The sequence below is a fragment of the Malus domestica genome, chromosome 01 (genome assembly GCF_042453785.1).
Source record: "Malus domestica chromosome 01, GDT2T_hap1".
NCBI lineage: Eukaryota > Viridiplantae > Streptophyta > Magnoliopsida > Rosales > Rosaceae > Malus > Malus domestica.
In genome coordinates this window covers 31,770,540-31,793,607 of record NC_091661.1, presented here as the reverse complement: position 1 = coordinate 31,793,607, position 23,068 = coordinate 31,770,540, and the positions used below count along the sequence as shown (strand labels likewise).

Genomic DNA, 23,068 nt, shown 5'->3' with positions numbered 1-23,068 from the left:
AGAGACAAATAGTTTCCTCAGTTCCTCAAATGAGTCTACTGTCTCAGGTGGAAGACGACAATACCAGTTTAGAGCTCCGTCAGAGAGGGTGGAAGGGAAGAAAAGACATCGCTCTTCGTCGGTGTGTATCTGATATGCCATGGTGGACTCAAAGAGGTTAAGATGTTCAATTGGGTCTTCTCTTCCAATATAGAGTTGTAAACCAAGCTTTTGTTTTGTCTTTGCTTGAAGGGGGTGTCGAGGATCTTCCTTGTGAGAGGGCCAGCCCTGGGTTGGTTCCAGTCAGGTATCTCGACCTGACGTTCGGCCTTTAACTTGTTTACTTCCTCAATGAGCTGTAGGACAAGGGGGTCCTGAATGGAGTCATGTACCACTGGGATTTTCTTTTGTAAGTCTCTATCACCTCTTGGAAGTAAGAAAGTTTGAGCAAAGGCGTGTGATTTTTCCTTGGACTCGCCGTACTGACTTCTAGGGTGAGTCTGTCAGAATACCTCAGAGTCTCATGTACCTTCATGTTCCTCTGGGCCCTGTCGTTCCTTCCCTAGATTGGCAGCTGGCCTGGGTCGTAGGAGGGGACCGAGTCTTTCAGAAACCCTTGGGTCATTGATCTTTGAGCATATGTGGAGGGGATTCTCTCGACGTTGCTTTAGGAAGTCTTGGCAGTCATAATAAACGGCTTTCGATCCTTCCAACCCTTCTGCAAAGAGGTGTCTTCCTCTACTTCTCCTGTTTCGGGTCGAAGCAGCTGGGTTGAGAGATGTCTCATGTTAATCAATGTTTTGATGATTAGCTCACTTTTCATCAGGGATACCCATGTCGAAGGAAGGTGACCCTCCGTGTTAGAGGGCACCCAGATGATGGTTGATGTCCACAGGGGCAACGAGCTCGCGTGTTTAAGTATGCCTAGTTTCGTGAAGCGTCTCAAATAACTTCTCATATTGCTATTGGAGGACCTCATTCTTCATTGCTATCTTGTTGTTCTGAGCTTCTAGCTCATCGACTTTAACTTGAAGAGCAACCCTATTTCCTTCCTTCTTTCATTGTTTTGCATTAAGTGCAAGATGGGTGTCATTCTGTGTGCTGCGGCTTCGTTCTCTCCCCATGTTGGAGAGGGATGCCTGGTCAAAAGAGAGTGTACGAATGGTTGAAACCAGCTTGACAAAACTGAAGAGAGTGGGAATAAGTGTCGTTCCCACAGACGGCGCCCAATGTTGATACATAAAATCAGTGAGGACTTTGGTACAACAGAAAGTGTCAAGTTTGTGACCTTCGCTAGATTGCTTCAGTCACTAGTGTGGATAAGTATATAAATGGATAGAGACAGGGAAGCAAACACAAGATGTATGTGGTTCACCCAGATTGGCTACGTCCACGGAGTGGACGAGTTCTCATTAATTGTGAAGGGTTTACACAAGTACATAGGTTCAAGCTCTCTTTTAGTGAGTACAAATGAATGATTTAGTACAAATGACATTAGGAAATATTGTGAGAGAATGATCTCTATTTATAGAAAAGAGTTTCTAGTTTCATTCTGACATTGACATGTGTCGTGTTGTGATTGGCTTCTGATGTTGACACGTGTTGCGCTATGATTGGCTTCTGATTTCGACACGTGTCGCGCTGTGATTGACCTCCTGGTTGGAGGGAAACTCTTCTGGGTCCTTGACGGTATAACGTTGACTGGTGCTCAGTAGTTTTGGGATTGGTCAAGTATGGTACAAACACATTCCATTATACTGTCTATATTTAGTTATAATAATTTCATTTGCATACAATTGATTCCAACCCAAATAGAATATTAGTTTGACTTAGAAACGATTGTAATGATTCAACACACAAATACCTAATTATCCTACCTGTAATATTTTTTGGAAAACCAAGGTTGGCGATATTTCTTCTTCATTGTGAACAATCAGGTAAATTCCACACTCAAAACATTACAGTCTTCACTTATGTATCAGAGGTCGATATGATGCTAATTACTTTCTTTCCAAAATCAGGTTTGAGTGGCACTTTGAATGCAACAAAACTAAAATAAGGATCTTCAGTTGTTCTTTTTGGACTTGGTTCCATTGGCATTGCTGTAAGTGTGGACAAACTTTGTTGATCCGAAATCATTTATTATGTATACTTATACATGGCTTTGCCTAGGCTGCTAAAGATGTAAGTAATTTAATGGGAAAAATTAGAAATAGATTTATGCTTACAACATTATTTCTCTAGATTTAACAGAAATTTGGAGTGAAAGTTGCCGTTTATATCAACATAGATACTCAACTTTTATATACAACCTTATAATTTATTAATTTGATCTGTAAAATCAACATGTTATTGCTGAGATGACCAATGACGAAGTTGACAAGAGGATAGCAAATCCCAAAGTTGTGTACATGCAATCCTCTAAATCAGGTTCAATATAGCCTCAAATATGCAATCTTCTAAGAGTTAATATCACTGATAAATTGTGTTGTATATTATTATATAATAATGCATGTTTTATTTAAGAGTTACCTATAAAATTCAGTTTGGAAATGAGAAATTGGAGTTGTTTTCTATGTCGGTTATGGGATTGACAATTTTTGACTTAGTTTTGGCTAAGAAAGAATTAGACTGTTACTTATTAAGTTGAGTTAGGAGGATTGTAGTGTTGAAAATTAAGAAGGGTTAGTGCTATTGTAATGGCATTTGCATTTGTTTTGAACCTAAAAAATATTTGGCCATTTTCTATACTGAGATCTGAAGACATGAGAGTATCGAAAAGGATCCATTTATTAAAGTAACAACGCAATGGTGGTGGGAATAAGCGTTCTCAGGTACCTATGGATGTGATATGAATTAGGTGGATGATGTTGAAGCATCAATAAAAAAAAACAAATAGGATCTCATATATTTTACATTAATCCATAGATTAGTGCTTGAATGATTAGCTTCTGAAACAAGAACAACACAATTTTTTTGCTTTTTTGTTTAGCTGTTAAAACACGTGCCTAGCCCGCAAGACATATTTTGCCATCTTAACTTGAAGGGCAATATAAGTGTTAATTGCATGTTGCTTCTGTTTCTCAAGAAATAGAGCATTTTCTTGCAACTGTATCTTTTGTAATAAGCTCGGTTGAATGTATATAGAAGCCGAATTGCTCATCTTACCGACACATTTCACTCATCTATCCCTTTTGTTCGTTCATGATTATGTTGAATTTTTTTTTTTCAGGTTAAATGTCTTATTCATATGGTTAAGACTGGTGCATTCAAGTCCCGCAGTAATGTACAGACAATTTTGCTAGTTACCTCGAAACTCAAATTCAAAACGTCTTTTTTTGGACTATGATTCCAGAAACCATTACTTGTGATTAACAAAGCATATAACGAAAGTTTTAATTAGGGAAACAATTAACAATTCCTGCCGACCCTAATCTCAACAAGTTTCTCTTTTTGTTCTTCTTGTATGATGTATCAAGCTATAAAACGACACAAAGTTTACTTCGAAGATCTCCCTATTTTTTTGGGTCAAATGATAAAGATGATACGTAGCTATCGAACTTAAATATTAATTTCAATACCTTTTTTTGCCTTTTTAGCGTGGTATATATGTGTGTACATATTTATATAAGTTCAATGGAGAAAGATTGGGTGAGACTAATTTTTCGACAATCGTTGCGTGCGAGACAATTACCCTTTCTTGTAGTGGCGGATCATTACACCAAAATCTCTCTGTCTATCCCTCCTCCACCATTTTTTTTTAAGAAATATAAAATAAATTAAATGAAAAAAAAAATAAAACCGAAGGAACTAAGCCAATACCAAATATCAACGAAACGATAATATAAACAAAATGATGTGTGTGTGTGTATGCATTTATAAATAGTAAATACTGAATACCAATAAGCAAAATGCTTTGTAACACATATGTGTATCATTTGATATGACAAAGAACATGTACACGTCAATGTATAAATTTATCTCACTAAATATTAATTATATGTAACAGTTGCCGCATATAATAATATACAATTATCTTGTATGACGGTATACAATATGATACAAAAGTATAATCTCTCCAACATTGCTGCTTACGAACCCTGTTGCACATAGCACAATGGAAAAGGTTCGCAAGTGATTTTTTTGGTACTCGTGCACATGCTAATTAATTAATAAGCCTTTTCAACTCATTTTTCTTTGTGTTCACATTATTAGTAAATAATAATAATATACATGAAGTATAATCAAAAGTTGTGGAATAAATTGAAATCCTAACGGAAAAAGGAAAAACAAACAAAAGTTGGGTGAATATACATAAGATTACTTTAGCTTGTAAAAAATTAAAAAATGAATTATGAGACGGGATCGATGTAGATTGTAATCTTATGAAAAGTTTAAAGTTCAATATTCCCGCACCAATATTGACGTACAAGCATAACTAAAGTTCAAAGCCGGATTCCACACGGCACTGTCTTGCGTTTAATTTATGGTATTGGTAAATCATACGAGGGTAGTTAAGGAAATGTTGAAATGTTTCTTGGAATCTTCTCGACCTCTCAAAAGGTAGAATGCTATAGCGAAACTACCAGTCGATCTCTTTAAAGAAAAATCCTAAAATACTAGATGCCCTATGTGAATATACCATGAACTTCAGGGTTTTGTCCAACAACCTTCCAAAATGATGTTCATTGTTCATTGTAAATATCGTGGAATTTGATAGTTCATTGCCTGTAAATTTGTTTGTTCATGAAGTTAACATCTAATATTCGACACAAATAAATGCCAATGGCGTCTCTATCACTTCTATTTTATCAATATAATTAATACATTAAACTTAAACTTCATATTTTCCCAATATCCAACATAAAAAATAAATACAACTTCAATTTTACACAAATACACTATTAGCACACAAAATATCCATAGGAAAACCGAACTCCAGGGTGGTACATTCATTTTTTCTTGTTTTGATAAAACGATATATTTACATTAAATTATTTCAAACTCGTCATCCACAAGATTTCAACTTAAGATCTCTCATTTACAAGTAAAAAAAATACTAATAGACCGTATTATACTTGGTTACATCCATTTACTAGTAAAAAATTACCGCTTAGAAAAAAAAGGAAAAATATTTCGCACATAATGATCTCGCGTGTTATGTTAAAGGCGATCGACACCAATTTAGTAAATTCATACGTAAATAACCATAAATGTCGTCGAAAACGATAATCGAATACCATACCATGAAAATAAGCCACATTCTCAAAATGTAATTCCGCACATTGTAAAAGAAATCATGTATACTAATTTCCTTAACGACAAAGTATCATCTCACTATCACTACACCACAAATCCATGGACAATGGCTGTGTTCATCTAGTCCCCATCAGTCTCTTTCTCCTTTCTCAGGCCACCAAATTTAATTTGTTTTAAATATTATTTAGTTTTGTTATACATAAGAACAATTAAATTGTTAAATACAAAAATAAATATATGAAAAATTAGGGTAAAGTTCATAGCAGTTTCGTAGCGGGACCGGGCTTCCATGCACAATCCTCCCGCGATACCTTCATCGCAACGCTTTGTAAATTATCCATAATACCCCTACGATCACTCAAAATCACTTCTCCTACCCAAACGCGCTCTGTTCAGGCACCACTTATTACATACGAATAGTGGTACTTTCGTAATTATGTGGCATTAAATACCCCTGTTAATTTCTCGGACGCGGTATTACGTGGAATTTAAACGAGGGTTGGTAGACTCGGTAAATATATATATAAACTGTGTGTCTCTCTCTCTCTCCTGTCTCAGTAGTCTCTCACTTTTCTTCTTTACTCTGCTGAAAGAAAAAAAATCTAGAGAGAGAGAGAGATGGTCCACATCTGATATCAGAACACCAAAATCTCCATTTCGAATTCGATAATCTATCCGATTCCTCGGATTTTCTTTTGGGTTTCTGGAAAAAAGTTTTGGGTTCTTGGAAAAAGCTAGATTTTTTGGTTTTTCTTCAGTCTCTCTGTCTCTCTGTTTCTCTCTCTAGAGTTACGGTGAATGCTGGTGGCGGATATGGAGACGCTGTCAATGGATAGTCTGCCACTGGGGTTCAGATTTCGGCCGACGGACGAGGAGTTGATTGATTATTATTTGAGGTCGAAAATCAATGGCAATCATGGACAAGTGGCTGTTATTCGTGAGATTGATGTTTGCAAATGGGAGCCCTGGGATTTGCCTGGTATTAAATTTTATTTCTTCATCTCTTAGCTTTCACATTTTCCTGATAATCTCTTAGCTTTCCATTAGTGTGTTATTTAGTTGTTAAATTCACTATTTAGTTTCCATTTCGTTGTAATTAAGCTGGGATTTTGTTGGATTATTGAAACTTTGGGAAAGTTATGAACTTTTTGTAGCAGCAAGTTCTCTATATTCTCACCAATTATCTAACTTGAGGGTCTTCAATTTCTGGGTTTTGTTTCTGCTCAATGTTTACGCTTATTTATGCTGCAGATTTATCAGTGACTTTTTAACAATATGTACTTTTTCTGTTGGGGTTTTTTGATAGAATGTGGTAAAAAATGCTTAAACTTTGCTTATGATTATCGGCTTATCATAAAAACAATCCATTAATGTCTTATTGAGTTGTAATTAGGCAGAGAATTTGATGAATTGTTGTAACTTAGGGAAAATTATCAACTTTTGGTGGCAACAACTTGTTTTTCTCACCAATTACATATTTTTCGGGTTTTCAGTTTTGTATATTTTTGCTCAATGTTATGTTTATGATGCGCTGCAGATTTATCAGTGATACAGACAACCGATCCGCAATGGTTCTTCTTCTGTCCACAGGACAGGAAGTACCCAAATGGGCACAGGTTGAACAGGGCTACAATTAAAGGGTATTGGAAGGCCACCGGAAAAGATCGTCAAATCAAGTCGGACAAAATCTTGATTGGAATGAAAAAGACATTGGTCTTCCATACCGGGCGTGCTCCCAAGGGTAAGAGGACGAATTGGGTTATGCACGAGTATCGTACGACACAGAAGGAGCTTGATGGCACAAATCCTGGTCAGGTTGGTTTTCTCTTCAACTTTTGTTTTGCTTCTTACTTCTTAGTTGTCTGATTACTTAGTTTATGATATTTAATTGATTCTATGAGCACATTTGGACACCAAAGTCTTGAAAATTCGTAGTTTGTGCAATCAGTTTAAGTGTGTGCTTTGTATAATTTAGTCAAAATCTATTACTTAGTGGGGTTTTAGTTTTGGTGAAATATCGTATAACCGGTTTGAGTAAAACGGATGGATTGGATGTCTTATCATAACTGATAGAAAAAAAGATGTTCATTTCTTGGTAATTAGGAAAGTAATTTTTTTTGTATGTATGACCTAGTTACTAAGTGTTATTGAGAAAGTGATAAATCTCAATCTTCAATAGAGTCTCTTTGTATGGAAATAAGTTATGTTTTTCAATTGAAGTTATTTAATTGGTCTGCGTGTGCGTTTGTATATTGCATTTTCGTAGGTCTCCGAAGCACATATGCTCAGATCACTGACTGGCAATGTAAAATGACTAAACTTTCAATTACAAATCTGATGTTATGTCCATGTTATTATGCAGAGTTCCTTTGTCCTTTGTCGCTTGTTTAAAAAACAAGATGAGACTATCGAAGATTTAAACTTTGATGAAGCTGAACCTACTGTTTCATCCTCCACCGCTGCCCTATCTTCTCCTCAAGACGTACAGTCTGATCATGCACCGCTTCCAACATCACCATCTCTTGAAAGGCAAGATGAAAGGCCTCTTACCAAAGTCGAATGCACCTCTGCTGATAATTGTAATGCGATGGGATCAGACACTCTACCGCCTCTACCACCTATTGAGTTCCCTAGCAACAACTGTAATGGTTATGATGCAGAAGATGAACTGAATATGCCGCTGGGGGGATTAGACATGTTTTATGATCCCCCACAAGAGCCACTTTTTTCCCCATTGCACTCGCAGATGCACGCAGAGCTCGGTTACTATGGCAGGAATGACTTTAGCGATGGTCATCAGGGGGTGAAGTTTCCATATGGAACCAATGAGCAAGAAACATATGTATCTGAGTTCTTGAGCTCAATTTTCAACAGTTCAGGGGAGCAGATTGATGTCGATGGAAGAGCAGCTGAATTACCGGTGAGTAGAAGATTTCATGTTACTTTATAACTTCAAGTAAAAATCGTCTTCTTAAGGCTTGCCTCCCAACTTGCAGTTGTACATATCTGCAGCATTCATGTTCTTTTAAATATTTGTCTCTAGAAAATTAAGGTTTCACTGATCTCATTTCATACAGTTCGAGACAGAGCTTCAAAATCCTGTTCAGCCTGAGGGGAATATTGACAGAAATGGTCCATTGATGTCAATTCCAGAAAATTATGGTAAGTCTTTTTTAGTATTAACATGGATGAGTGTAAGAGATATGTGGATGGTGTTCTAGATGAATGTTATTAACGGAATGCTTCTCCATTTGGTTTTTGCTGCAGGCCAATCCTCAAGGTCTGAGGTAACAAGCAATCATTTGAATGCAATTATCAGTTGCGATGCTGCTCATTTGAATGCAATTATCAGTCGCGATGCTGGACCTGGAATCAGGCTTAGGGCTCGCCAAACACAAAATCCGACTAGCGCAGAGAGCTTTGTGACACAAGGTGATGCGAATAGAAGATTAATACTTGAGACTACATTTCTGCAACTCCAATGCAGCAGTAGACCAGAAGACAATGAAATAAAACCAATAGCCATGGAGGTGAGAAGTTTGTGAAGCACAAATAATGTCAAAATTTGATGACATATGTTCAGGGGTTGGTAATGAGTTTAACGCTGTTTGCAGGAGATAAGCAATAACAAAAAGAAACCTATTGGTGCTGTTGCCACTGATGGTATTAGTGCTGACATTGATCTATCAGAAAAAGGAACCGTGCCCACAAGACCAAACTTGACTACGGAGGGCAGAATTGTTACCGGCAAAAGGGTGCCTTCTCTGTTGTTGAAGGCCTCTCCTGCCGGTCAATCTATGTGGTCCTTTGCCTTTCTCTTTAGGGTAGTTGTGGTTGCATGCTGCTTCATAATCTTGCTAGCTTATAGGGATTTCATTAGTTTTGAAGCCGTCGGAAGACCTTTCGCGGCCTAGCATACTGCCTAAACACCACTTTTAGGGGGTTGTTTAATTTTTGTGAGGCTAAACACAGCATAGATTTTACAGGTTGAGAGCCCTCGTGTGATTATGTACAGCAGCTAACAATTTTGAGGGTTTTCCATAAATAAAACTATGAACTTTTAGTTGAGCTGCAATTCTTTATCAGAAATTGTTCTTTTTTCTGTTAACTTAATACCCTTCGTGCAATCGATATTATGCAATTCATCGAGAGAAACTAACTTATTAGAGATTTTTCACTGTGATCGTCACAGAAGATGGTACATCACGTGTTCTTATATAACAACACATGATGTACCATCAGCGTTCCTATCACAAGTAAAAATTTCTCCTAACTTACATTGAAATGTGACTCTGAAGGTATATCACATCTACCATACACAGTCAAACCCTTTTAACTCCACATCAATCACGATGTGTCGTACATTTTAACTTCCTATATGACCGTGTACATTTTTAACTTCCTCCTACGACCGTTTGTATTTGTTTGGATACCGCGCGCCACACTTTACAAGTTAGTATATAAATTGCTGGTTGTACCCGTCCTTCCCTTATCGTCAACCCCTTCTGGTACTGCAACTGTTGACTTGCATCTCCGCAATTCCGTCAAACAAACAGAGATGCGTTCTTGTTCGATTGCCAATTTTCTCTTCGTTTTAGTACTCTTACTCACTTCTCTTTCTCTTGGTATCCCCCATGGCGCTCCTGATCAAACCCGCTACGCAAAAGAGCTTCTGAGCGCAGCCCAGCAGGATAAAAACTGGTTAATCTCCATAAGAAGGCAAATCCATGAAAACCCAGAACTCAAATTCCAAGAGCACAACACCAGCGCTCTTCTGCGCAGAGAACTGGATCGGCTCGGCATCCCTTACAACTACCCAATTGCCCAAACCGGAATTGTTGCAGAAATCGGGTCCGGTTCGAGCCCCGTTGTTGCTCTTCGAGCCGACATGGACGCCCTGCCGTTGCAAGTAATATCCGGGAACTTGTTGTTTTTTTGTTTTGATTCTCTGAGGAAGTTGTCTTTAATTTATTGTGAATTTTAAGGTTTAGCTTTTGGTGGATTTTGTGGTGGTGGTGATGTGCAGGAGCTTGTGGAGTGGGAGCACAAGAGTAAGGTTGATGGGAAAATGCACGGCTGTGGACATGATGCTCACACCACCATGCTTCTTGGCGCTGCTAAGTTGCTTAATCAACGAAAAGATAAACTTAAGGTCAGTTTTACGTTTTAGCAGATGCGAGTTAGCTCAGTTTAACGTTTTGACTCAAGGTCGAATCTCCCTTTCCGTACATTGTTTAGAATATAAAAAATGGTCAGTTACGTTTTATGTTTTGCAGCAAAGTGAATGTGCATTTTGAGGTTCTGAGTTAAAAGTTTCAATTTTTCTGTTGAGAGCATAACTTTTTGAACATGGGTTATGCCGATTGGCTAGGGCAGTGTTCTCGCCCCGTTGCACATAAGTTCGAATCCTCTTTCCTGTTAATTAGGGTAGTGTAGAATATATATCTTGTAAAAGCAATTTAGTGAGGTTTTATGTCGTGCAACAAGGTGAATTCGAATTTGAGATTCTGAGTTCAAAGTTTCAATCTTTCTGTTGAGACCATAATTTTCAGCAATGAAAAATTGCAAATTGTGATACAATGAGAAAATTTTGCGCAAAACTTCCTTACATATGTTGGTGTTGAAGGGAACTGTGAGACTTATTTTTCAACCTGGTGAGGAGGGAGGTGCTGGTGCCTCCAAAATGATAAAAGGAGGTGCTCTTGGTGAAGCTGAAGCGATATTTGGGATGCACGTTGATTATACAATACCCACAGGAACTGTAGCATCGATTGCAGGACCGCTCTTAGCTGCTGTTTCCATGTTTGAAGCCAAAATAGTCGGGATAGGCGGGCATGCTGCAGAACCCCACAATACTGCTGATCCAGTACTTGCTGCCTCATTTGCAATTTTGGCGTTGCAACAGCTCATCTCAAGAGAAACTGATCCCCTCCATAGCCAAGTACGTGCCTTTAAAAGAAGATGAGAATTCTTTTTCTGGTGATATCGTAGCTTTAGTTTCATTGCAATTTCCATTGTTTGTCAAACTGATCCCTCATTGTTTTATCAATTTGGTAAACTTTAAACGTGTTTTGGATATGAAAGAACTAGGCATATAGAAGGAAAAATAACAATCCACTGCAGCATATTGCTAACAGTTGGTTTTCTGCGCTGAAGGTCCTATCTGTTACTTATGTTAGAGGTGGGACTGCATCGAATGTAATTCCATCGTATGTTGTATTTGGGGGCACTTTGAGGAGTCTTACAACTGAAGGCTTGTACTTACTCAGGAGGCGATTGAAAGAGGTAAACGACATACATTGTTCTTTAACCTCGTTCCATCAGACAGTTAGACTTAGTAGAAATAATGCCGGATGTTTCTTTCATCACTCATCAGTAAATAGGGAGACTATCAACTAGCTTGTTTTGAAAGAACAAAGAAATAAACGAGTGAAGCATTCGGTTCATAAATTGGGATTTCTTGCAGGTTATTGAAGGACAGGCAGCCGTGCATAGATGTAACGCATATGTTGACACGAAAGATGAAGAATACCCACCATTGCCTGCTGTTGTCAACGATGAAAGCTTGCATATGCAGGCACAGAGGGTTGGAAAACTTTTGCTTGGTCCCGAGAATGTGAAGTTGTGCAAGAAAGTGATGGCAGGTGAAGACTTTGCCTTCTATCAGCAGTTTATTCCTGGAATCATGCTTAGCATTGGAATTGGAAATGAGGAAGTGGGTTCAGTTCACTCGCCGCACTCGCCTTACTTCTTTCTTGATGAGGATGTGCTTCCGATTGGGGCAGCATTACACGCTGCCTTGGCGGAGAGTTATTTGGACGAGCACCAACATTCTGTACACGGTGAAATTTAAGAGCGATTGGAGAAAGCCTTGATGGTTGCATACTGTCATGGAGAAATTTATAAATAACATAAAAGAAATAACTTTTGTGAAATGTGAATTTGCAAATAGTTTGTAACTCGCTTAGTTAAGAATTTGACCTTGCACCGAAGTTCTAGTTTGAATCTCCTTCCCAAGAATTTTCCCTTGCATCCGAAGTCCTGGTTCGAGTCTCCTTCCCAATCTTTGAGCCCATGTGAATGGATTTTTGTATGGTGGACCAGGCTTAACAAACCATTCCTTAGTCCATGTAAACTCCCAAAGTATCCCCATAAACAGTTGCCATGGATCCATGATTATAAGTTTGATTTATTTTAAAGATGGTGTTTGGTTTAATCAAGTTTGCTGACTTTTAGGTCTTTTGTGGGTGGTTGGAGAAGGAAGACACTGCATTTGTACACTAATCTACACTAGGGGAGGGGAAGGGTTTGACCCAAGATGTACTAGGTTGGACAGGAGGCCTTAATCATCGGGGCAATTCGTAATTGCATACTAAATGTTTTAAAGCTTAAAATACATTATGAAATCCCTCAAAATCCAGTAACATTCATATCTTTTAAAATAATTTAAAATCAAATTCTGATTTATTAAACCTGCACTTTTATAGACATTTAAAATTCTAAATAAATTCTCCTAAATTTTTATTTTCTTTAAAATTCTAATTCGAATTTTAACACTCTTTCAAAATCTCTATTAAATATACAACTAAAAATAATGATAATGCTCTAATATTTATATGTTTATGGGATCATTAGATCAGGTGAATTTTGTACTAGAAACAACTCAATCCAAAAATAATTGGATGGTTTTAACATTAAAAAAAAAACATAATTGCGTGGTTGATTGTGATTACTTTACTAACTAAGCCAAGCAATCGTCTAGATTCTTCTAACCGCCCATCGATCATGCATTGGACCGCACTTAATTTTGTGCTTTGATTAAACAGAATCTCTTCCCTAATTGATGCATAAACTTTTTCAGAGGACAAATCATTCTCCCCTACGTAACCTAATATTTCCAATTTTTATTGATAATGGATAAAAGATAATCAAAGAGGTCAACCTGAATTCGATTTGGTCTGCCTTCTTTTTGGCTGATTAAACTTTAATTAGGGAGCTGCATGAGGCCGTAGACTGGAAAGATTATGTTGTTGGTTGCGGTGAATTATGTCTTTGATTATTTTTAGTGGTTGTGAAATCAGTCACCAAACTTTTCCGCTGGGAAGGGACTTCTGTTGCTGTTACTGATGCTGTTGCTGTTGCTGACTCGCTCCCACGTGTCACCACCATGCATGCATGGTAAGTTGGGTCTCCTCTTTCTGAATGTTGGTACGAAAGAAAAGATTGATATCTTCTTTTTCTTCAAAGTTTCTGTATTTAAAACCTAACAAAGGAATGGAGAATCAGCAGTTTTCAGCTTTCCTTTCAAAAGCTTGGTTGGCATTTGATTTGATAGAAGTAGGTATATGAACCAAAATGGATAATTAAATGCACCAAACTCATATATATATATATACACACACACACACTTAATCTACCATAAGGCTATAATTATATCCATTTAGTTGCAGTTTGATAAAGTTGTATGGTGAAATAGGTGTAATGTTTTAGATTGTTGTGATCTTGTCATGTGATATTATAAATTTACTCATGTAATTGTATATTATTCATCAATATTATACTCCAAGTTGATAACATATCAACTCTCTTATTTATCATCGTAATTTAATAACTTGCTAGGTGAAATAGGAGTAATGTTGTTTTCAGGCTTCCAAATATTACATGTTCACTCATATGCGTCAACAATCTGTATTTCATATAATAATAGAGTGTCACACTCAAAAGTTTGTCGTGAAATAACCAGGCCCGTCACTCTCTTGGTGCATGGAAGTGAGAACTTTTTGAATATTCAGCAAAGAGAAAGAGAGAAAGAAGCGTTTTCAATAACCTGAAGAAACATCGATCAAAAGAAAGAAAAATTGACAAAGATTAAAAGGAGGACTAAGCTTTGTGATATGGAGGAAGCAACCCATGTGAGATCAACTTTACTATAGCTGGCTCGTATGTATATATATTTTTTATTTGGAAATAACACGAAAACTTAGAATGCAAAATTTCGCATCCCCACGCTTCATACATCCCAACTCAGTTATGTATGATTCATGAAAATTGGAACTCTCTTTGCTTAATTAGGAGGTTTGTTTAAGAGTTTAAAACACTTTGATTAGTTTAAAATTAAATCATCGTTTCCTCTATCTGCACGTAGCTTAATTTATTCTTATTTCTTCCTACAGTTAATGGCTAAATTAATTAGGACCACCATGAAAGTTGGTCATCATATATGGTCTAAATACAGTAATGAAGCATGCTGAACAGCTGATACCCAGAATAGTGTACATACATTTACTTGTTTAATTTGATCGTCCCAAGTAAGGCATGATCATCGAGTCTTATGTTAGGTCTGGAGGGTTGTCTCTAATCAGAAAGTTAAGCGATTTTTATGTCCAAGCATGTTTAAGTGTCGTAATATGTGAGGGGCATGTGTAGGTGTGGAGCAATGTCTCTCATTGAAAATTTAAGTGACTTTGCATATTCTTATAAGAACCACAACTTGCTTTAGATTATCAGTGAAGTGGCACATAAATAGATGATCAACCGGTGATAACGAATGGTTTATCATGCTCTACCAGATTACCTATAACTGAAATGTTCCAAGAAAATTACGTTATGTCATGTGTTAATTTTTTTCAAAATAGTACTACATAATTAGTTTGTAAAAAGTTACGTTATATCATGTGTTAATTTTTTTTCAAAATAGTACTGCATAATTAGTTTGTAATAAAAAATTCTCCTTGTGAGAAATTTACTCAGTTCTTTGAATAATTTGCTTAAGGACCAAAGGTATCCAGGTTGTCCAAATAAGAATAAAATGGTTACACATGTGTGACACTTCACCACCTTTGTCATGAAAAATCCACCAATCGGTGGGTCATGGAATTATTATCCTTTTGTTTTTTTCAAGTGGTTATCTTTTCCTCTCATTCTTTTTCTTTCCATCTCCTCTCTATCTATTCACCTCTCCCTGCTGCTCTATAAATCTGCCAAATCTGCTCCACTGTTATCTCCTCTCTCTTTTTCTACCTTCTCTGCCATGGAGATTGGAACAAGAGTTCAAAAAGAAACATTATATTAAGAGCTCCCTTTTGTATAATTTAGTGGCTTTGCATGTGCTGTAGAGTAACACACTCACTTTATATTCTAATATCCCAACTGGAACCGTCCATCCATCTTACTCTCTCGTCAGTCTCTCACTCCTCTCACCTGCATATAAATTAACACCCTCTTCTCTTCTAGGCTTCTCCCCTTCTTTCTCTCTATCTTCTGCTCTTACATTTTTCTGTTCAATTTCGGGGAACTCAAAGTTCATACTCATAATTCAGTAAGATAACAAATGGGTGAAGACGCTAAGCAGGTTAGTGGATTGCATTAATGTTTTCTAATTGGCTTGTATGGATCTGCATGAGTTTGTTGTAACAACACTGTTTGGCTTCGTTACGAAAGACGCCATTTCTCGTTTCTGCAAATAACAATTTGATATAAGTTAAGTCATCAAAAACACAAAACAAATATTTTGACACACACGTAAAACTGTGAAATGTAATGCTTATCAACTCTTTGTTGTTGGATAGGAACAAGCTAAGGCAGAGCCTAAGCCAGAGGAGAAGGCCGAGGCGAAAGTAGAGGAAAAGAAAGAAGAAGAGGAGAAAAAGGAAGAGCCAAAGCCTCCTTCTCCCTTCGTGTTGTTTGTAAACTTGCACTGTGTGGGATGTGCAAAGAAGATTGAGAGGTCCATCATGAGAATTAGAGGTAGTTCCTCTCATTCTCCCACCTCTTTTCTCTCTCACTGTTTTTTTTTTACAAGGGGAAATTATTTAAGACAGATATAGCACTCTGGCGGTTTCTTAAGCGTATTACACAGTCTCACCCCGTTGGAAAATTCTTTTTTTTGCTCTGTATGTTTATAGTTGGTGTGCATGGTTATTACAATTTGTTTTTTAAAATGCAGGAGTGGAGGGGGTTGTGATAGATATGGCTAAAAATGAAGTGACCATAAAGGGAATAGTGGAGCCTCAGGCAGTGTGCAACGAAATCTTGAAGAAAACCAAGAGAAAAGCAAAAGTCTTGTCCCCATTACCAGCTGCTGAGGGTGAACCCATTCCAGAAGTTGTTGCCTCACAGGTCCAACCGAAACCTTATTAATCAAAATTAATCAAATCACATTGAAGAAAATTAAACTACATTTGTTAAAACAGTGAACTTATAAGGGTGGTTTCTTATTGCTTCAGGTTAGTGGACTTGTAACTGTAGAACTCGAAGTTAACATGCACTGTGAGGCCTGTGCAGAGCAACTCAAGAAAAAGATACTCAAACTCAGAGGTATATATCCTCTTTTTTTCTTCTCTTTATATTTGAGTTAAACCGAATTATAAACGGTACCCTTTGTATTAATTACAACTAATGTGGGTTAAATTCGTGGTACGACTATCACACCTTCACGCGACAGTGTTAATCACACTGAAAAATAACTCAAAAAATTACTACGGCGTAGAGTGTAGTTTACAATGTCATAGCACATGGTGCCATTTTCTGAAATGGCAAATAAAAATGGGAAGTGCCAAAATATTACTTCAAATAAGGGAGAGATTTTTCAATGTGATCGGTACACGAAATGGTACACCACACATCACTATACAAATGATGAGATATGTGTACTAAAAAGTTAACAACTTAAAAAATAAAAATTTCCACCGTTCCAATTAAAACATGTGGTGTACCACTTGTGTTCCCGTCACAATTAAATTTTTTTCCAAATAAGGGTGCATTCTGACCTAAAACTACAAAATTTTGGGTCCTGTCTGACGTGGTCCAATAGGTTAGATGCGACTTAAACAAAAAATTGCACAAAACTCCTTTTCTATGTTTCCAATAATTGGGGCTATCTATCCAGCTCATTTTGTATGTAAAATCCACTAGCCCTCAACATATATATAGTTTTTGGTCGATAGCTTTCAATATATACATGATTGCTTGAGATAAAAGAAATTATCTTTGCACGGTGTCTTGTCTGTTAAACTAATTGATAAATTAACTGCAGGAGTGCAAAGTGCTGTGACTGATCATAGTAGCGGGAAGGTAATGGTGACAGGGACCATGGACGGGGACAAGCTAGTAGAGTATGTGTATAGACGAACCAAGAAGCAAGCCCGAATAGTCCCACAACCCGAGCCCGAACCCGAGAAGAAAGAAGATGAGAAGCCAGCTGCAGAAGAAGCAAAACCCGAAGAGGAGAAGAAAGAAGAAAATGCAGGGAAAAAAGAAGAGGATAAACCGGCAGAAGGGGAGGGAAAGAAAGAAGAGGGCGGAGCTGACGGGGGAGAAAGTAATAATAAGGAGGAGGAGAAAGGTGGCCAGGAGAACAAAGAAGAGGGGAAGAAGGTGGGAGAGATGATGAGTGGCAGTTACGTAAATAGTGGCATGGATGAGGAACAGATGAAAAGAATGATGCAGTACTATTATCAACCTCTTTTCGTGATTGAGAGAATCCCACCTCCTCAGCTGTTCAGTGATGAGAATCCCAATGCGTGTTGCATTTCATGAACAACTTGATCACGATCAATAATCCTTCAATATTCCATAATAACAGTGTATTAAAATGTTATTATGTTACTTAATTATGTAATATATAAAGTGCCACCACTCGTGACCAGAATTTTAGACAAGTTTTGAGTTAATTTGGTGGATATGGTATATGAAGTGGAATAAATATAATATACGTTTCCTACAAATTGATCAATAAGATAGTTAATCATTTTGTTATGAGTAAATTGTAGCAATGGTCTCTAAACTTTAATCAAATTGGAGCAATGGTCATTCAATAAAAAATCAATTACCATTGGTCCATCAACTTATCAAAATGTGTAGCTATAGTTATTTTCATCAATTTCTTCAAAATTTTGTCAAAATAAGTTATGTTGGAATAACCATTTATATAATTAGGGTCTCTCAACTCATCAAAGTGAGTAATTATGGTCCTTTTCATTAACTACGTCAAAAATTTTGTCAAAACGAGTTATGTTGGAAGGACCATTGCTACAATTGTGTTAAAGTTAAGAGACAATTTCTCCAGTTGAATTAAAGTTGAGGGATCAAAGGTAATGAATTTTTAGTTGAGGGACCATAGCTGCATGTTTTGATGAGTTGAATGACCAATGGTAATGGATTTTTAGTTGAAGGACCATTGCTCCAATTGAGTTAAAGTTAAGGGACCATAGCTACAATTTACTCTTTTATTATCATATTACATAGCTACTTATTCACGTTTTATAAAATGTAAATGAATTATATAAATACATAATAAAATAGGTACACATGCATATTGTAGGAAGAATAAATTTCTGGTATTTGTAAACATGCAAGGCGGCACAGAGGGTTAGCTTTAGTTACGTAAAAGTTGGCTTTTTAAGCTATTTTAATTTTAAAAAAAGTTAAATATGACGTCACATGGTCTGTTTCATATACATCACAAATCACTCGCTCAAAAAATTGAACCAGGTCAAGCAAATGCTGGAACAACCAAAGCAAGTGAACAAGAATTACACAAGATTTGTGTGCTATTTTTTCATGCATGCAGCGCATGTTAATATCATACGGTTAGATCATGTCTCATGAGATGCCCACTTAAGTGAAAACTACACGAAATGGATTAGAGGAACATAAACACTAAGCAAACTCTCTCAAAGTGAGATTCTTCATTGATTTTCTGCAACCTTACAACTTAACGTTCATATATGTGCCAACATTATAAAATGTATATTAAAACATGAAATGACAGATAATCAGTCTTACTTTTAAGTCTCCTTACCATTTTTCTTAAAGGAAATAGTTTCTGACTCGTGAATATTCAGTTCATGATGACTAACAAATGTTTTTTGTTGCAATCATTTGTCTTTGGTTTACAAATTAATCAAGGACGTAATGCCAACATATTATCTAATCTTTTTATCCATTAATTAACGTAATTAAATCCAAAAATTAGGTTTTGTGTTTGTGCATGTCACATGTAATATGGATAAGTCGTTAACAGGAAACAAATCTGATTGGGGCCGTCGAGATTCCCTGAGATAAAAACAGAGGTGTGGTGTGGGTTTCACATGGTGGCCTCCAACTGTTAGTACTTGAAATCCGAGTCATCTGAATAAGCCAAAACAGTGCCACCAGGGCAAAACGTCAAAAGAGAGTCATGGGCGGGACCCACAATCAAATACTCTAGCGTGGCAGAGACGGTGATGCCATCGCACCTGTCTATTTGTCGCATTAACAAAACAAGCCTAACAAGGCAGGCCGACCGATGCATGTCATTTGCTTCTCAAAAGTGGAAGACATACAATGTGAGCTCGGTCGGGTAACCAAAAGGCCAAAGGAGGAGGAAATGTTGTGATTACAAAACTCAAAGCAATCGTCCCCTCTGTGTGAGAGGAGTAGGATTTTTCTCTACTTCAAATGCTCCCTTTTCTGATTTCTCTCACCCTTTTTTTCTTTTTTTTTGTTTATAAAAAATTCAATACAAGATGTTGGTTTAATCGTAACCGTTCAAATAAAAAGAAAAGAAAGAGGAGGTGAATTTGGAGTGAGAGAATCTTAATTCGAAATACTATGCTTGACTAACAATATGTCTTAGTTAATATCAAATGTTAGTTATGTAAGACATAGACGATTATATAGATACATTGTGTAATCTTACCAAACAAAATACTTCTCCTTTTATAATTCATGTAGGTATCGTTTGGTATACAGACTGGACGGGACGGAACGGGACGGGATGAGACAGGACGGGAAGGAACGGAGAGGGAGTAAAGATGCCTTCAGATGGAAACAATGAGGAAGAAGAAGGAGACGAATATGTTATAATTTTGTGTTCCACGGATGTGGAACGAGTCGTTCCAAGGGCGAAAATTCACCCAAAATTCGTCCCGTGAAACAGCGCATTCCACCCGTTTTAGAAGCAACAAACGTGGGACAGAACGCCTCATCCCACTTCGTTCTGTCTCGTCCCATGTACCAAACAGTACCATAGTGGAAAATTAAGTCCCAATGCAAAATATAACAAATCCCCAAAGTAGCTACAAAACCACTTTTACTGTGGGACTAGCCTAGCTAGTATAGTTATATCCAGTGTTTTTCAATATTGGTACTTTCTAGACTTTTAGGCATTTGAGGGATGTTAGGGTTCATCTGTTATGGTACGATCAAGAAATTTAAAAAAAAAAAAAACTTGCATGCATGTGCATGGCGGCATAACCAATAAGAGCGCAAAATGATGACATGGTGCCGTGAGTACGAATGCTTTATCTCGAGAGGAATTACATGATCGAGAGATATATTATTAAAGTTAATCAGGATTAAGATAATTAATAATTAAAAGTAGTATTGTTGAAAGTTCCAAAGTCTGAAAGCCAAACTTGGTTGATAAGGAAAACAAGCCACATGGGAGTCATAATCTGAAAACTATATAAAACTGAACGACCTGCAGATATGCATGCATGCATGAAAGGGAGAATACATATATATATACACACACAGTGCACTTTTTTTGTATATCCAAGCGCTGCTGACACATCCTTCCAATATTCAAACCAAGATTTTCTCTAATCAAAGTATCTTTAATCAACTTTAATCAGGAATATTATTGCTTAATAATCTTTAATCATACGAATTGGTCAGCAGCCGTGCATGGTAAAGCTTAAACATAACCATGATAAAAAAAAAAACCACACTCGATCAGCCTAGCTATACCCTTTCTTTTGTAAAGATGTCCAGGAATACTTAGCTGAGGACGTCGACCTCCTACAATGTCTAGTAACTTAATCCTATATAAAGCCTTGAAAATGTGATACATAGAGATAAACAATAAGGGAAACATCTCAAAAAACCATGCAAGAACAACAGCAACAACAATCTCTTGCATGCATGCATACATCTTGAAGCTTTATATAATTAAATTAGAGTTTGGATTTGGATATGGCCGATATGCAAATTGTTCCTGCCTGCAAAAACGTAGAGGCGCAGTATGTGGAGATGATGGTTCCTCTCTATTCTCATGGATGTGAGAAGAAAATAAAGAAGACCCTCTCCCATCTCAAAGGTAAACTATACCTCTCTATAAGTACATATTATGATATATTGCTAAGCGCCACCATTGTCGATATTTTTCTCAGGTATTTCAGTTGGAAGTCATAGCACATATAAATCTAAAGTACTAATAGTTTCTAACATTTTCTTCAACCTAACAATGCAACATTGCAAGGTGGTCAATCCCCTCAAGTTTCATGTTTTAATTTGTTGTGTTGTGTGTGCCCGCCTAGGTCATGAGTGAGACATTATAGTAGCAGTCGTTTAGTTTGACTATGTCTGATATCCTAGGCCCTTCTCAAAATTGCAGCCTGAAATTAGATAATTTTTGTGGGCCTGTGGCTATACATTAGGGTTTTCACTCATTTTACAGTCTGGGTTGGTCCAGTTGGGGTATTAAGCAGCAGTAAACGTGTGAACTAAAACTTAACTAATGTTGTGTTGTAACAATGTTTATACGTACGTGCAGGGATATACTCAGTGAAGGTGAATTATAACGAACAAAAGGTGACGGTATGGGGAATATGCAACAAATACGATGTGCTTGCAACTGTAAGGAGCAAGAGAAAACACGCATCTTTTTGGAACCCTGAAGACAACATTGCCTTAGAAGATCAATCACCAGAACCACCGGCGGTGACAACACCACCACCTTCCTCTCCTCCTTCTCCTATTCATAAGACTTCAAGTGGTAAATACACAAAGCCTTCTTTGGCTCTGATTAGGGTTCGATCTTTGAGCTGGAAAGCATGGACTCCATGGAAGAAAGTCTTCAATAGGTCCTATTCATTACCCTCAAGGCTGAAGCTCAACGTTAATTGATTATATACAACGATCGATAAGAAAATGTAAAGGAAGATAATGCTTGCTGCCTTCCTCTTGTTGTAATTTGGATTAGATAACTACTATGTACTTTAGTTATGTGGAATTTAATCATCTGCCAAATACCAATAGAAGCAGGTATTGTTTAATTACTGCTAAAACTTAGCTATCCCTCTACTTGAGAGAGAGTTAAAATAAGTATATACTCGTGATAACACACCCAAAATAAGAAGACCGAGTCAAATCGATATGTAAAAATCTCACCGTAGTGGTTTGTAAACCAGACTTCCTCCATTGATCAATATCCTCTCACTTTGGTAGTCAAAAGAAATTGGGTACTGGTCTTATCTATCCCCTCTTTCTCTTTATATTCAAAATTATTTGGCAGGATTTGACAAGTTTATTCCTTGTTAACTCTTTGGTAGGGTCAGCATGATGATCATGTGCCCATATAGTTACCAATTTACTGCAATTCAGAATTGTAATACTACCTAAATAAAATGAAATATGCATGCATGTACAAATGCACGAAAATCACATATGTTAAGTTAGATAGATACTTGTGGGGAAGCAACATAAAGCAGAACCACATGGCATTTTCCTCATTTTCCCCTGTTGATTTGATGCGAATTCTCAAGCATAACAATATGGTTAGTACGCAAAACTTTTCTAACTTTTAAGCCACTTCACGCACATCCATCCAAAACCCTCCACTGGGTTCTTGCCACATCAGCCAACAAAAAGTGGTGAGGTGAGTACAAACACAAGTCTTATAACCAGGCAAACAAAACGTGATTAATACCACTTTAATCATTACAATTTACGCCTAAGCTGACCAGAAATGTGATTACCGTGTACGTAATCTGGGTGAAGAAGTCTCTCCATATGGTAATTTTCGTCCACAATCCTCATTACGCCTAACTCGATCGGAAAATAAATA

General features: G+C 37.1%; 3 protein-coding genes across 4 annotated transcripts; all 3 read left to right on the top strand.

The window, feature by feature from the left end:
• The first annotated feature begins 5,753 nt into the window (after positions 1 to 5,753).
• Positions 5,754 to 9,306, top strand: LOC103444404 (NAC domain-containing protein 91-like). The gene is made up of 6 exons (XM_008383330.4): positions 5,754 to 6,217; positions 6,776 to 7,053; positions 7,601 to 8,158; positions 8,316 to 8,400; positions 8,506 to 8,768; positions 8,853 to 9,306. The coding sequence occupies exons 1-6, from the start codon at positions 6,037 to 6,039 to the stop codon at positions 9,150 to 9,152; spliced, it is 1,665 nt and encodes a 554-aa protein (XP_008381552.1). The 5' UTR covers positions 5,754 to 6,036; the 3' UTR covers positions 9,153 to 9,306.
• Positions 9,307 to 9,431: 125 nt separating this feature from the next.
• LOC103444396 (IAA-amino acid hydrolase ILR1-like 5) lies at positions 9,432 to 12,173 on the top strand. The gene is made up of 5 exons (XM_008383323.4): positions 9,432 to 10,147; positions 10,265 to 10,390; positions 10,865 to 11,179; positions 11,395 to 11,523; positions 11,705 to 12,173. Exons 1-5 carry the CDS (start codon positions 9,617 to 9,619, stop codon positions 12,089 to 12,091), a joined length of 1,488 nt encoding a protein of 495 aa, XP_008381545.4. The 5' UTR covers positions 9,432 to 9,616; the 3' UTR covers positions 12,092 to 12,173.
• Positions 12,174 to 15,073: 2,900 nt separating this feature from the next.
• Positions 15,074 to 17,963, top strand: LOC103417891 (heavy metal-associated isoprenylated plant protein 9-like). 2 transcript variants are annotated; one of them, XM_008356048.4, is made up of 5 exons: positions 15,074 to 15,589; positions 15,807 to 15,984; positions 16,184 to 16,356; positions 16,464 to 16,554; positions 17,273 to 17,963. In XM_008356048.4, exons 1-5 carry the CDS (start codon positions 15,569 to 15,571, stop codon positions 17,773 to 17,775), a joined length of 966 nt encoding a protein of 321 aa, XP_008354270.2. In that variant the 5' UTR covers positions 15,074 to 15,568; the 3' UTR covers positions 17,776 to 17,963. The 2 variants fall into 2 exon arrangements, with proteins under 2 accessions (XP_008354270.2, XP_070683171.1); XM_070827070.1 differs by having other exon boundaries at positions 15,243 to 15,717.
• The last annotated feature ends 5,105 nt before the right edge of the window (positions 17,964 to 23,068 follow it).

Bases quoted from the DNA above. Each gene is read 5' to 3' on its own strand.
- LOC103444396 (XM_008383323.4), top strand. From the start codon at position 9,617: ATGACCGTGTACATTTTTAACTTCCTCCTACGACCGTTTGTATTTGTT. The intron at 10,148-10,264 runs GTAATATCCGGG...GGTGATGTGCAG, and splicing joins TGGACGCCCTGCCGTTGCAA to GAGCTTGTGGAGTGGGAGCA. The intron at 11,180-11,394 runs GTACGTGCCTTT...TCTGCGCTGAAG, and splicing joins CTGATCCCCTCCATAGCCAA to GTCCTATCTGTTACTTATGT.
- LOC103444404 (XM_008383330.4), top strand. From the start codon at position 6,037: ATGCTGGTGGCGGATATGGAGACGCTGTCAATGGATAGTCTGCCACTG. The intron at 6,218-6,775 runs GTATTAAATTTT...GATGCGCTGCAG, and splicing joins GGAGCCCTGGGATTTGCCTG to ATTTATCAGTGATACAGACA. The intron at 8,401-8,505 runs GTAAGTCTTTTT...TTTTTGCTGCAG, and splicing joins GTCAATTCCAGAAAATTATG to GCCAATCCTCAAGGTCTGAG.
- LOC103417891 (XM_008356048.4), top strand. From the start codon at position 15,569: ATGGGTGAAGACGCTAAGCAG. The intron at 15,590-15,806 runs GTTAGTGGATTG...GTTGTTGGATAG, and splicing joins TGGGTGAAGACGCTAAGCAG to GAACAAGCTAAGGCAGAGCC. The intron at 16,357-16,463 runs GTCCAACCGAAA...TTATTGCTTCAG, and splicing joins CAGAAGTTGTTGCCTCACAG to GTTAGTGGACTTGTAACTGT.